This window comes from Cannabis sativa, chromosome 4 (genome assembly GCF_029168945.1).
Source record: "Cannabis sativa cultivar Pink pepper isolate KNU-18-1 chromosome 4, ASM2916894v1, whole genome shotgun sequence".
Taxonomy (NCBI): Eukaryota; Viridiplantae; Streptophyta; class Magnoliopsida; order Rosales; family Cannabaceae; genus Cannabis; species Cannabis sativa.
In genome coordinates this window covers 79,783,978-79,797,129 of record NC_083604.1, presented here as the reverse complement: position 1 = coordinate 79,797,129, position 13,152 = coordinate 79,783,978, and the positions used below count along the sequence as shown (strand labels likewise).

The 13,152-nt window shown below is 33.3% G+C and overlaps 3 protein-coding genes and 1 non-coding gene across 4 annotated transcripts; all 4 read right to left on the bottom strand.

Annotated features, from left to right (window-relative positions):
• Positions 1-9: 9 nt before the first annotated feature.
• LOC115713044 (uncharacterized) lies at positions 10-1,931 on the bottom strand. Its single transcript, XM_030641520.2, has 4 exons — positions 1,673-1,931; positions 1,449-1,562; positions 1,206-1,310; positions 10-528 (listed from the first exon to the last, which is right to left on the bottom strand). Exons 1-4 carry the CDS (start codon positions 1,788-1,790, stop codon positions 263-265), a joined length of 603 nt encoding a protein of 200 aa, XP_030497380.2. The 5' UTR covers positions 1,791-1,931; the 3' UTR covers positions 10-262.
• Positions 1,932-3,628: 1,697 nt separating this feature from the next.
• LOC115712017 (uncharacterized) lies at positions 3,629-6,292 on the bottom strand. Its single transcript, XM_030640219.2, has 7 exons — positions 5,884-6,292; positions 5,665-5,784; positions 5,251-5,444; positions 4,866-5,009; positions 4,373-4,590; positions 4,027-4,285; positions 3,629-3,922 (listed from the first exon to the last, which is right to left on the bottom strand). The coding sequence occupies exons 1-7, from the start codon at positions 5,960-5,962 to the stop codon at positions 3,791-3,793; spliced, it is 1,146 nt and encodes a 381-aa protein (XP_030496079.2). The 5' UTR covers positions 5,963-6,292; the 3' UTR covers positions 3,629-3,790.
• Positions 6,293-7,333: 1,041 nt separating this feature from the next.
• Positions 7,334-10,270, bottom strand: LOC115712857 (uncharacterized). The gene is made up of 2 exons (XM_030641257.2): positions 10,031-10,270; positions 7,334-9,044 (listed from the first exon to the last, which is right to left on the bottom strand). The coding sequence occupies exons 1-2, from the start codon at positions 10,061-10,063 to the stop codon at positions 7,662-7,664; spliced, it is 1,416 nt and encodes a 471-aa protein (XP_030497117.2). The 5' UTR covers positions 10,064-10,270; the 3' UTR covers positions 7,334-7,661.
• Positions 10,271-13,047: 2,777 nt separating this feature from the next.
• LOC133037581 (small nucleolar RNA R71) lies at positions 13,048-13,152 on the bottom strand. Its single transcript, XR_009687673.1, has one exon. It is a non-coding gene; the product is annotated as a small nucleolar RNA R71 (small nucleolar RNA).

Here is a 13,152-nt window from a genome sequence, read left to right as displayed (position 1 = left end):
AAAAACAGCTTAAAAAAAGGCCCAAAAACTGGCCCCAATTAAACAACTTCTCAATAAATGTGCAAAACTTCTCCATACAAAAGTGTATGGATTACATGTTTGATACAACAACAACAATAATCTTATTTTAGATTCTCTCTTTCAGAAAATGTTAAAACTAACTTTCTAAAGACTGGTGGCAATTGCATGACCATAGCGACTAGAACAAAATTAGACATGGATGAACATGATCTAAAATAGATAAAAGAAAGATAAGACATTCTCAAGACTCTTCTTTGTTGAGTTTACCAAGTGCCCTCTGCGCCGCATAGAATTGCTTTTCCCGAGCCTTTTTAGCAGGAAGCTCTTCCTCGTCAAGCACTTTGATTGGAGACCAGTCAGGCAATTTAAACCAATCTTTGTGCTTTTCCTCCGATGCAGATTCAGTATAATCTTTCAATTCATCTTTTAGTTTGCTTAAAGCATAGTCTAACGTTGTACCAGCGACAGCAAACATAGCCGAGTATCGGGCAGCACCAACTGGACCAGCTACCTCACCAAAAAAAAACAAACAAAAACTCAACAACCTATCTTTGCAACTTTCAAATTGAAATAATAATCAGTAAATGTGCACGATAGATAATAGTAACAACTTCATGTAAGAAAACTAGACCTATATCCACACTCGCATTGGATGACATCTTCTATTCCAGGAACCAAGTTCCACTGATAATCTTATCTAAGCATCCTTGAAGACATAAGTTTTGGTTTTGATCTAAATCAGTAGTTTAATATCAGCATTGGATGCGAGTTTTATAATGCCGAAAGCATGAAAAACAAGATAACCAAATCCAGTTGATGACTCCTAATGTAATCCATGTCTCATTAAAAAGTTACAACTACCCTTTATCTCAAAACTCAAACAGTAAAAAATCACTGTGTTCTCAGGTTATATCAGAGCAACCGTCCACCATATTGCTAGAGAAAATAACTAATCAATTGACTATCCACATTCTATTCTACAGTAAGATAATAATAGTGCAAATTAGTCAATTTTACTAAATGATCAACATTTTATCTTGGATTGTCAATGTATAAAAACATTAAATTATATCCAATGTAAGAACATAAATCATCTCAACTTTTTGTGAATCTTAAATTTAAGCAAACAGAAGAGCACAAATGAGAGTGAAATATGTATCTATGTAAATGGAATGAAGTCTAACCCTGAAGACGGCCAAGGATAGCACCACTAAAAACGCCAGCAATTGCAGAGTTAAAAAGATCATCACGGTCTGATTTACGAGTTTCTCTTACCAATTCACGCGTCCCTATCAAATCAAAGAAACCATTAAAATTGCAGAGTTTAAAGGACCATCTCAGTAGAAATCATCACTCAAAACCTCAATAGCAAGCAGAAAAAGTCAAAAGTTGAGAGACTGAGTTCAAAAAGGAATGGAGGAGATTACCGCAATAGCAAGCAGTTACGATAGCGAAATTAGTAGCATAAGTAGCAGAAATGTTGGCGAGACCATGAATTTTTCGATGCTTCGATAATAATCCAACTCCACCTCCAACAACACCTGCGCCCCCATATCACCATCATCATCATAAATATTATTGTGTAACAATTCACAAATAATTGTATTGTTCCAAACAATTTCCATAGTATTAAGGAGAAAAGAGAAGAGACCTGCGAGGAGAGTAGGGATGAAAACCTGCTCCTTCCAATTCCAACCGCCGGAAGAAGAAGAAGAAGAAGAAGAAGGTGGATTCTCTGGTTCTAGGGTTTTGGGTGTAGCTGAATTCATCTTCTGGTCATGAAAATTATTAGTGGAGAAATCTGAAAAAATGGGATCGGTTCTTTTTATATGCTTTGCTCGCCGAGATCAACCTTTGTTTCACACTCCATTAGAGACTTTTTTTTGCCTAAATTATAATGTGTTTTTTCTTTTATTTATTTATTTATTTATTTTTGAGAATTTTTTTTTTTTTTTGATAAGGTTATATAATTAGGGATGCACATTTCTCCCACGGGGACCCGCTCCTAATGGGGCGAGAATTCCCCGTCTAAATGGGGAACGGGGCGGGGACGGGGATCACTTTTTGTCCCCGAATGTTAAACGGGGCGGGGACGGGGATCACACTCCCCGCCCCGACGGGGACCCGTTTAGTATTTTATCTTATATTTTTAATAATATTTTATAATTTATAATTTATGTTTGCATTTTTTTAGTATATTAGTATCTTTTTCATGAATTTTAAGTTATATTTTGGATAATAATTAGTTTATTGAATAATAATTAATGTGTAATATTTTAATTTTTATGTAGTTTAATATTTTTGTATATTAAAAATTTCATTATAAACTTTATTTTATTATTAGGGGATTCCCCGCCCCGTCCCCGCCCCATTAGGGGATTCCCCGCCCCATCCCCGATGGGGAATAAGCGGGGATGGGGATTAAAATTCTTAACGGGGATGGGGACGGGGGGAGCACTCCCCGCCAATTCCCCGCCCCGTGTGCATCCCTAGTTATAATGTGTTTTTTTAATAATTATTTTTTTAATTATTATTTTTTAGGGTATCCGTTGGGAAATCACTTTTGCTTTTTAATTACATTAGAAATTATAATATAACTTACTTATTTTAATATATATAAAAAAATAATAAAAATTTTATTCTGAACTTAGCAGTTCGTTTTACGTGGCTCACACAGGTTGGTCGGCACATCCAAATCCTTGTGGCGGATGTGTCAGTGAACTGATCAAACCTGAATGTACCACGTGAATTGCGCCGTTCAAGATTTTCAGTATAAATAAGTACACTAACAATTAATAAAGTAAATATTTGAGAATTAAAAGAAATAAAAACATTGAAATATTTGCTATAAGCATAATATATGCTAGCTCTATAAAAAAAATTAGGCTAATTAGTATTTTTCTCCCAAACTTTGACATGTACCAAATCATGTCCCTTGAACTTTTTTTTCCGTTAAAAATTCCCTCTGAACTATTAAGATTATTAGATTTAAAGACTTTTGTCTAATTTCTCAATTTTACTGTTTCAGTGATTGTTTATGTACTAAACATACTCCCCAAACTTTGATATCTACCAAATCATGCCCCTCAAACTTGATATGTACTAAATCATGCCCCTGAACTTTCATCCATGTTAGAATTTTTTTACTAAAATTAGACAAAAGTCCTTAAATTTAACAATCTCAATAGTTCAGGAAAATTTTTAATGATCTTAAAAGTTCAGAGGACATAATTTAGCACATGTCAAAGTTCGAGGGGAAAAATTCTATATTAGCCAAAAAATTAACATTGAGTTTTTTGTTTTTTATTATTTTTTCTGTTAGGTATATTGTTTTAGAGTTTGTTGTTTGTTTAACACCAAAATTAACGATTTCTCAATCATATATGCTAGAGAAGTTGCCATTTATACTCTTTTTTTTTTTAAGAAACAATTTTACTTTTTTGCAGTAAATTTTAATAACTTCATTGTAGTAATCCCTTCTAGGCTTCTATCCCTCATAATAGTCTTATAATAGAGTATTAGTAGCAACAGAATTCTCTATTTTGTGTATATATATAAATAAAAAATGAAAAAACTTAATTACAATTTGTTGTTGAACTTGTTGTCGTTTTAGTTAACAATGACATTCCATTAATGAAACAAAAATATGGATATTTCCAGGCGTTACCATTTACCAAGGTTCATCAATTGTATACTAAAAAAAATGGAGACAAAATTTGTCTCATCAAATTTATAATGGGATGATAATCAAATATTGAAAGGGAGTTATTCAAAAATCATATTTCGTTCTTCCACTCTTCAAAACAAGGCACAACATATCTGATTTGTCAGATGAAGAAGAACTGAAGAAATTCCAAGACTCGAGCATCAGGCGCTTCCTTGATCCTTTAAAATGAACAACCTGAATTAAAGATATGGAAACATAAGCCACCATTATTTAACAGACAGGACTGAAGCTCCATAAACATTCCAAATCAAGATTCTGATCACGAGATGTTTATATACCTTTACATCTAATGGCATGCCATGGAATTGGCCTGCACCTTCTGGTGGTGTCCAATTGTATACAGCACAAGGTAAAAATAACACTGAAGCACCCCCAACATCCTCAAGGAAAGGTTGGGGTTTCGAAAATCTTCGTGTGTCAAAAGAAGGATGAGATTTCACAACCCATGCAAGAGCTAATTGATCCCCGAGCATACGAGAAGCATTTATGTATTTTGATTTGTAAACTTCAAGCACTCTCTGTAAAAAAATCTTTGCCCTGCAGAAACAATGCCTTGGTTTCAAGTTGAATGCAACAGACAGAGACCAATTTGAGACAACCAGATATAATGCAATTTAAACACACCTTGAAATTCCATCAACAGTCCCCCTAACTGCAATGAATCCTGAATTCAGAGGCTGATCCTTGTTGTTTCTGAAGGTAAGAGCCAGATGAAAATTCGGAAATTCAAGAAATACAAACCCTAAATTATCCACCACAGCTATATCTGAATCGGTAAAAATGTAGTGGTTGACATTGTCTGGTCTCCGAGAAAGCTCCTGGAGTCTTGTTTCCAAGAAAGCCTGAATTACAAAGTTGATACTCGATATTAAAATTCAGTACTGCCATAAAACAATTATATCACAAGAAATGAAGAAGTACATAGTCATGGATTGGCTCGAATATAAACATTTCACATAATTTAAAGACCAAATAAGAAAAAATTGTGGAACCCAATTACCACAGAAAGTTAATAGTGAGAAAAGAGTAACAATGAGAACATATAAATTAACTGAGAAACATGCTAGTCCTCAAAAGAAATCTTCTACAAACAATTTATGATGCAAAATAATCTTACAATGTAAGACCTGATTCTTTGAAGCATCAACTTGTCTCGCGAATATTCACCTTGGATTGGATATACAGTGACCCCATTTCTGCTTATTGAAAGATCAGATGCTGGGTCAGTAAGAATAACTACATTGCTCTGAGGCATTGTTACCTGCACAATATGCAATATGTAAAGACAAATACACATTTCTTCACTTTCTAAACAATCCTTTGAAATATTCTGACAACTCAATAGGTATTTCACAAAGCTCAAGTATATTTAGCACAATGAGCTTAAAAAGGAATGTTACATAACTTAAGCAGATTTGATGGAACTTGAACAAGACAAACATGACTTTTTTCGATCAAAATTTCAAACAAGCTTATCAGACATGAATGAATCAGCAAATTACCTGAATAAAGTTAACAAAAGTATTCAAAATGGCCATGGACCTCTCCTCTTTGCTATATGAAACATTCCCAACAGTAACTAAGTTTGATACTTTCTCATTTGCAAGGGTGGAATTATAAATGGTAAAGACTGTGACAAATTCTATCTTCTCTCCAAAACTGGGTATTAACTTGGTCTTATTAAGAGCTTTAGTACCTGAACACGTGAAAACAAAACAAAGATAAAGAAGCCTAAACAAGAATAACAAAACCCCAAAATTGAATGAACTGCACTGTAATAGCTGAATTATCAGAATATACAATTTATTGATGGAATAATACTTAAAAAGAAGTTCAAGTTTAAAAGAATTAGATCCTTCTTCAAAATTACAAGGAAGAATCAATATTGAGATGATATATATATTTATATATATAACCTTGGCATTGCAATCGATTGGGCAAGCCTTGACCGGCAGCAGGTCCAAGAACTAAATGATCAAACTTTGTCCTTTTGGTGGGCAGATCTACAATGGTAGTGCTTTGATGCAATTCCCTAACTAAAATTCACACCGTAATTCGTGAGTGTCAAGTAAATCCAGAAAAATACTAGTAAGAAACATAGTTAGAAGAAGAAAAAGAGAAAGAGGAAATTTAACCTGAGAAAAAATATGGAAGAAAGCATAGAATAGGAAGAAAGATAAGGAAACGACGCCATCCGCCGGGGGTTCTCATCATCAAATGGGCGATACCATGTGAGAATCTCTCTATCGAATCAGACTGGTTTGGATTGGAAACTTAGATGAGTTACCAAGAAGAAGAAGAAGAAAAGAATTATTTCACTGGCTTTTTTTTCTTTTTTTGGAATAACTTCACTTGCTCTGGATTTCAGACTTTGGAACGTTTCAAAACGACATGTCGTTTGTAATTTTCCACTCTCCAAAACGACATGTCGTTTGTAATTTTCCACTCTCCAAAACGACCTGGGAATTCTCATTTTGTGCACTAAAGCAATCATGTCGTTTTCTTTTAAAGGTTTTTTCTTTAAAGCTCAAATTTTATAGGTTTTCTCTTTGCTTGCTTTGCTCAAGCAGGTACTGCAACGGCTTCGGGAACACAAGCTTTATGCCAAGTTCAAGAAATGTGAATTCTGGCTATCTCAGGTGTCCTTCTTAGGGCACATCGTCAGCAAAGATGGGATCAAGGTGGATCCCGGGAAGATAAAATCCGTCAGGGATTGGCCGAGACCGAAGACAGTGACAGAAATTAGAAGCTTCTTGGGATTAGCTGGGTATTATCGTAGGTTCGTGGAAGGGTTTTCTAAAATTTTAACGCCCTTAAATGAACTTGCAAAGAAGAATCAGCGGTTTGTCTGGTCAGACAAGTGTGAAGCTAGTTTTCAGGAGCTTGGTTTTGAAAATAGTAAGTATTTTTTCTTTAAACAACATAAATTAGAATAGAATAATATTCAAAATGAGGAGTTCAATTTTTGTGTCATATTAAAATATTTTCTTTCTAATTTTTTTTTAAAATAATTACAATATCAAGTATCAACAATAAAATTATTTTAGTTGACCTTGTGTGTTTGAAGAACTATAAATATATTTTGACATTGTAAACTACTTAAAATTTTTCAAAAAAAAAAAATAAAAGATAATGTTATAACTATAACAATAAAAAAAAAACTCTATTCAAATGAATCATCCAACTAAAACAAAGTTATAAACTAAAAACATATTATGGAGGAGAATTATAAGAGTAATGCAGTTTTTTTTTAAAATAAAAAAAAAATGATGTGAAGAATAATGCAATGTTATGTTGGCTCATTTGTTTTTTTTCCTCTTTTTTTTTTAACTTTTAGAATTAAAAAAAATATTTGCGAGTGCTAGTGTTTTTTTTTTTTGGTAAAGTCAAGTTAGCTTCACAAAAAAAAAAAAAAAATGTTTTGAGAGGTAACAAGTACAAACAAAAATTATGTCTAACGACACCATTATATTGTATCAAATTTGTCGCATTTTAAATATCATAAAAATTGTATTAAAATTGATGTATAGTGAGGGTACAAACAGATAATATGATTATGAACAAAAAAAAAACCATAATAAGCAATTTTATAATCATATTACACTAAACTATATAAATTATTTGCCATTAGAAATAGCATATGGTACACAGAACATAACAATAACATCAGTTAAACCAGTAAAATAACATTATTATTCGTTCAATTTTGGTCAAAAACAAGGTAACTAAGATAAGACTAACAAAAATGATGATACATTATTTTCTAAAAAATATTTGAAACTAACATCTTCAACCTAACCCTACAATATTTGGGGACCAGGTATACCCAGAAGGGTACTCGAACCTCATACCTTGTGATACATGGCACTTAGAATTTAACATTATTGCTTGCTTCGATTCGATGAAGCTATTACTATATGCTGCTGCTGCTGCATATCTTAGTGCCACTAAGAATATAACCACCAAATGCACACATCTGCATGAAAGGATGTGTTCTCGAAGGAAGTACCTGATATTCTCGTAACCAAGGCTCTGAGATTTGCAACCCAATTGCCATTTTCTCAAGCTGTAGATTATGCATACAAGTTGCAAGTGGCTGCAAGAACTGATGATAAATTGCGAAAGGAGCTGAATTTGACAAAAGGGGCAAGAGATCTTTAACTAAACTCCAGGTATCCAAATCTGGTGCAGCAACTATTAGACTGGAAAACCCATTTTCTTTCCACAATTTAATCGCTTCTTTAGGTGCTTTCTGCCCAGCTTTATTTACAGATTTGTTGCAACTTCTCATTACTTGAGAAGTCCCATCTGGGGTTTGGTCATTTTGATGTAATAAGCCACCTTGAACACCTTTCATGTTAGAAGAATCGTCACCACCAGTACCATTATCATTTTGATCTAAGCTCCCATTCTCGGTCGAACTGGAACTAGTCATCAGGTCTTGAAGAGAAGCCTTTAGAATACTCTTGCAAATATCATTGCCAAAGTTGAATATTCTAACTATCTCTATAGAATAAGGGGTTTTACCAAGGTAGGTACTACAAACCTGACCTGTGCCGGTACCTCCCATCCTTTCAGCCACAGCACCAGTAAGCAGACCTCCAACCATATCAACCACAAGGGCTTCAGAATTTGCAGAGATATTAGCAAATGACAGTAAAAGAGATAAAGTATCAACTCTCAAGAACCCAATTCTGGAAGGATATTTCTTGAAATAAGCCTCGCAAATACTACGAGCAACTGGGCGCCTTAAAATCACTTTGGGTGCATATTTCTTTTGCTTTTTAATCCTATATTTCTCCTGGGAAAACAATGTTTTATTCTCAAATGTAGAACTATTTGCAATAAGAGCTTCCACTATATCATCCCCTGTTACACCCTCTCTTCGCATTGCATCTATATCTTCCCCAGTTAGGGTCTGAGCTTTATTGTCATCAACCAGTGCTCGATTGTCCTTGGACAAAGACTCGTCTTTCTTCGATTCACATCCATTATTTTCTTGAGCATTGTTCTTACCTTCTAAGGAAGAGGGACTGGAGCGAGTCAAATAAGAGCCTTCACTTCCAGTTTCGACGCTGAAAACTGAACCAAATGGGCAATTGATCAAGTGTTTCAGAGAATAATTCTTATTCCCAATTTTCAAAGTCGCACCAGCAGATAGACGAGCGAAAACCAAGCGATCACCATCATTGATGTCGAGCAAGACGCTGCAACCTTCCCATGTCACTCTAGAATTTTCAACCAAACTGCTTTTGGTATTACCATCGTCAGCCATATTATCAGCTATTATTTGAGACTGCAAGCAGAAAAGAATTAAGGAATTAAACCCTAAACAAAATATATATATTATATAAATGCTTATGTATCAGAATTTGTGGTGCTTTAACAGATTGTTGTAATAAAGATTTTTTTTCAAGAAAAACAAAAAAGTTGTTAACCTGCTGTTAATTACTAAAAAGAAAAACAATACAATCTGAACAGTTGCAAAAATAATGTTGAGATTTTCAACATATAGTATTAGTTTAGTTTGAAATATTTAACTGAACATGTCAAATACTAACAACAATGCTGAAGAAATACAAATGAATAAACCATAATTGTTCACAACTTCTTTTTACAGGTTATTAATTGGTAACTAACAATTCAAAGAAGTATTGCCTACTTTGCTTCTCCTACAAAATATGCTGAATATAACTTGAAACAATTACAAATCATCTGTCCAGTCTTCAACAACACAACATTGTTACAAATTGCATGCAAAGGTAACTTAAAATAATTCCTATCAAACTGTCTAGATACACCATAAATTAGATTTTACTTGGAGGCAGCTTCTCAATGCCACCAAACACTTCCCTTAACACTAGCCAAAATTACATCTGATTAAAAAATATATCTTATATCTTCATCAAATAAAGACAATTTTCCAAAATTAAACGCATTATCTGTAATGCATACAAAAATAGTTTAAAGATCCATCTTCCTTTACTAAACACTCTGATACAAAATTATTAATTTATAGATTGGAAAGATTCACCTTCGTCATTTCCTTCTACACACTAATATAAACAAACCCAGCAGACTTATTAAACTTTCAAAAAAAAAAATAATAAATTTTTCCAAATACATGATTTAACATATCAATACAAAAAACTTATTCCTGTTTGTAAAATTAGATATTTAGAAGTAATATAATTCACTACAAATTTCCAAAGATGAATCTACAATTTATTCATACACAACAACATTAAGAGAAGAACCCATCATCAGTAAGAGAAAGTGTACCTCAATTTCTTTCGCGTCACCGAGCGAAACCATAGGCAGCTACAATAGAACGAAAATCACAATCAGAGGCCGAGAGAGTGGGAGCAGAAAGGAAGAGAGGGAATGAGTGTGAATCGTAGCACCGATCGAAGAACCTTAGAGAGAGAGAGGAGTTTAGAAAACCCTAATGTAGTGGGTTTAAGATTAGGAGTAATAAAAAAAAAACAAGTTAACTAAACATTACGCCTAATTTTTTATTTATTTATTTATTTTGATTTTTTTTTTTTGAAACATATTTATTTTATTTTGATTAATATCAGTTTTTTTTTAATAAATTATACAATTTTATTAATAGCAATTACTTAAAATAATAGTCTATAACTCAATTAGAACTCCATTAAAAATATGATCAAGATTAAAATTAGAAAAATGAGTCTAATAATGAGCCACCTACTTCTCAAATCGTTTGACAAAAAAATTTGAAAAAAAAATATTGCAGCATAACAGTTAAACTTAACAAGATATATATTCAGTTGTATTTACCCATCAGAAAACACAACAGTAAAAATTGTTACAACAAGTTCATTCAACCTCATATCTTAAATAAAATTTTTATTTTTATGTTAAGGCAACCGAAAAATATTAAAATAACAAAAGTAATTAAGTTACGCAATAAAATATGGTAAGATAATTAATTTTATATAATTAATATGATTAAAAATAGTCAATTATACAATGAAATTTAATACACAATAGCTAAACAATTTTATTGTCTATCTTAAAAACATGTACAGAATTTTTATTCCACTAACTAATAGAACAACCATAAAATAAAGAAAAAAAATATACATTTTTTTTTAAATAAATATAGTCACACATAATTTTATGATGTAAAGATTAAAATTTATTTGTGCTCCTCTCCATTTTTAAAAGTGTCTTCAGATCTAATATTCTTTAGACCATAATGGTTTAACAAAATTAAGTTGAATTCCATTTTGGTTAAATTATAGTTAATAATAATAAATAAATAAATAGAACAAAAGGATTTTCATTTGCATATTTGAGCAAAATACCTCAAATTACTATTTTCCTCTTATTAAGAGATATTCAAGGTGCATCTCTTTGTATATATGTTAGGCTATTTTTAGCCTATGTTTTGGATCCAATTTATGTGCATTCTTAGCTGTGTTGGGACGGAATTACGCTTGTTTTCTATGTTTTCAGGTTCTTTGGAGTAAAAGAGGTCTCGGGTGCAGAAATTCATTGAAAGACGTCTTGAAAGCGAAGAAAAACTCAAAAATTGAGTTTTTCTATATCTGCATGACGATGAAGAGGCTCGCCGCGGCGAGATACGAGAAACAGAGAGAGGCTGAAATTGGCAAATTCTCGCCGCGGCGAGAGGAAGCTTGGCCGCGGCGAGATCCCGTACGGACCAGGGGTATTTTCGTCCATCGAACCCTAAATTTCAAGTATAAATAGAAAACTGCGATTGGAAGTCAAGGGAAGCGATTTGGAACCCTAAAACACAGCTGAGAGCGGCAGGAAGAGCATAGAGATTCAAGTGAAGATCCAGAATTCATCCTCCAACAGTTCTTTTCTTTATTCCTCTTTAATTTATTTATGTTGAATATTGCTATAGGAATGGTTATGGATTTATTTCTGAACTAAATTTCCCATTTAGGGAGGATGATGATTGTTGTTTAATGTTTTGCCTAGTTAATGTTTAATTACCATTCCTCAATTCTTGTGTGTGAAATTATCTTAATTTGTGTTTAATTTCATGTTTAAGATTGATCACCTTGTGCATGTTCTATGATCTCAATTCAAAATCTGAAAAGTGAGAATTGAGAATGCTAAAATTAAGATAATCGATGTTCTATGTGAAACGAAAGTATTTACATGACTTATGTGACGAGTAGATTATTGCTTAATGCTGATTTCATGTTAGTTTAATTAAGGAATTAATTAGATAACATGTGATTTAGAATCTAGAAGATCTGAAAGGAGCTAGGTTGTTTCATAATCTGTCATTCACTTCAAGAATAGGATAGTAATTAATCATTAACGATGCACGGGTAAACAACAACGGGGATTCTCCTCCTATTGTCTCATCTTGCTCAACTTTAAATTGTGTTATTTAGTTTTACGAATTTCTTTCATATTTTCTTGTTTTTAAATCATATTTGCTTTCGATTCTCGAATAGAATCATAAGTATAATTTAGTGGTACTTAATCCAATTCCATTGTGGGATCGACCTCACACATTTGTGTGAGATTTACTACTTGATTGCGTATACTTGCGTAGTGTTTAAAATTATAGCAACAAGTTTTTGGCGCCGTTAGGGGAATTGTTTAAAGATTAATATTACATAAAATTATACTAACTTCTACTTTGGTATATTTTCTCTTCTTGATTTTTCTAACCTTTTTCTTGCAATATTTTCTTTATTTATTTCGGGAATCCTAAGTGCATGCGCGTCAAGGACAATCGGTCATATTACCGGTTGATCTGAAATTGAGAAAACTTGCGGGGAAGAATCGAAAGAACAAGAGGCAAGAAGAGTTTCGGCAATTTGAAACATCGAAAATCATGGTACACTTAATGTGAACAATAATGTTGGGAACAATGGGCGTAATAATGGTAATAATGGTGGCGGCGTGGAAGATCGAAGCTAATGGCGTAGCTTGAGAGATTACATTCTCCCTACTCGACGGGAGTGCGGTCATGTATTAGGCCACGGCGTGATGGATGCAAACAACTTCGAGATCAAACCGCCATCCTTCAAATGGTGCGGTCTTCGGTTCGGTTGGTGGTCTCTTGAGGATCTAATTTGCATCTCTCTAACTTCATGGAACTTTGTGAAACTTTTAAAGTTAATGGAGTTAGCGACGATGCCATTAGACGAGGTTGTTTCCATTCTCGCTCGGAGAACGAGCCAAGAGTTGGTTGAATTCTTTGCCACCGAATTCTATTGCTACATGGAATGATGCGGCAACAAAATTCTTGTCAAAGTTCTTTCCTCTGACTAAGTGCTGCAAAGCTAAGAGGAGAAATCAACAATTTACGCAACAAGATAATGAATCTCTCTATGAGGCTTGGGAGAGGTTTAAAGATCGATCGGGAGGTGTCCCCATCATGGTAT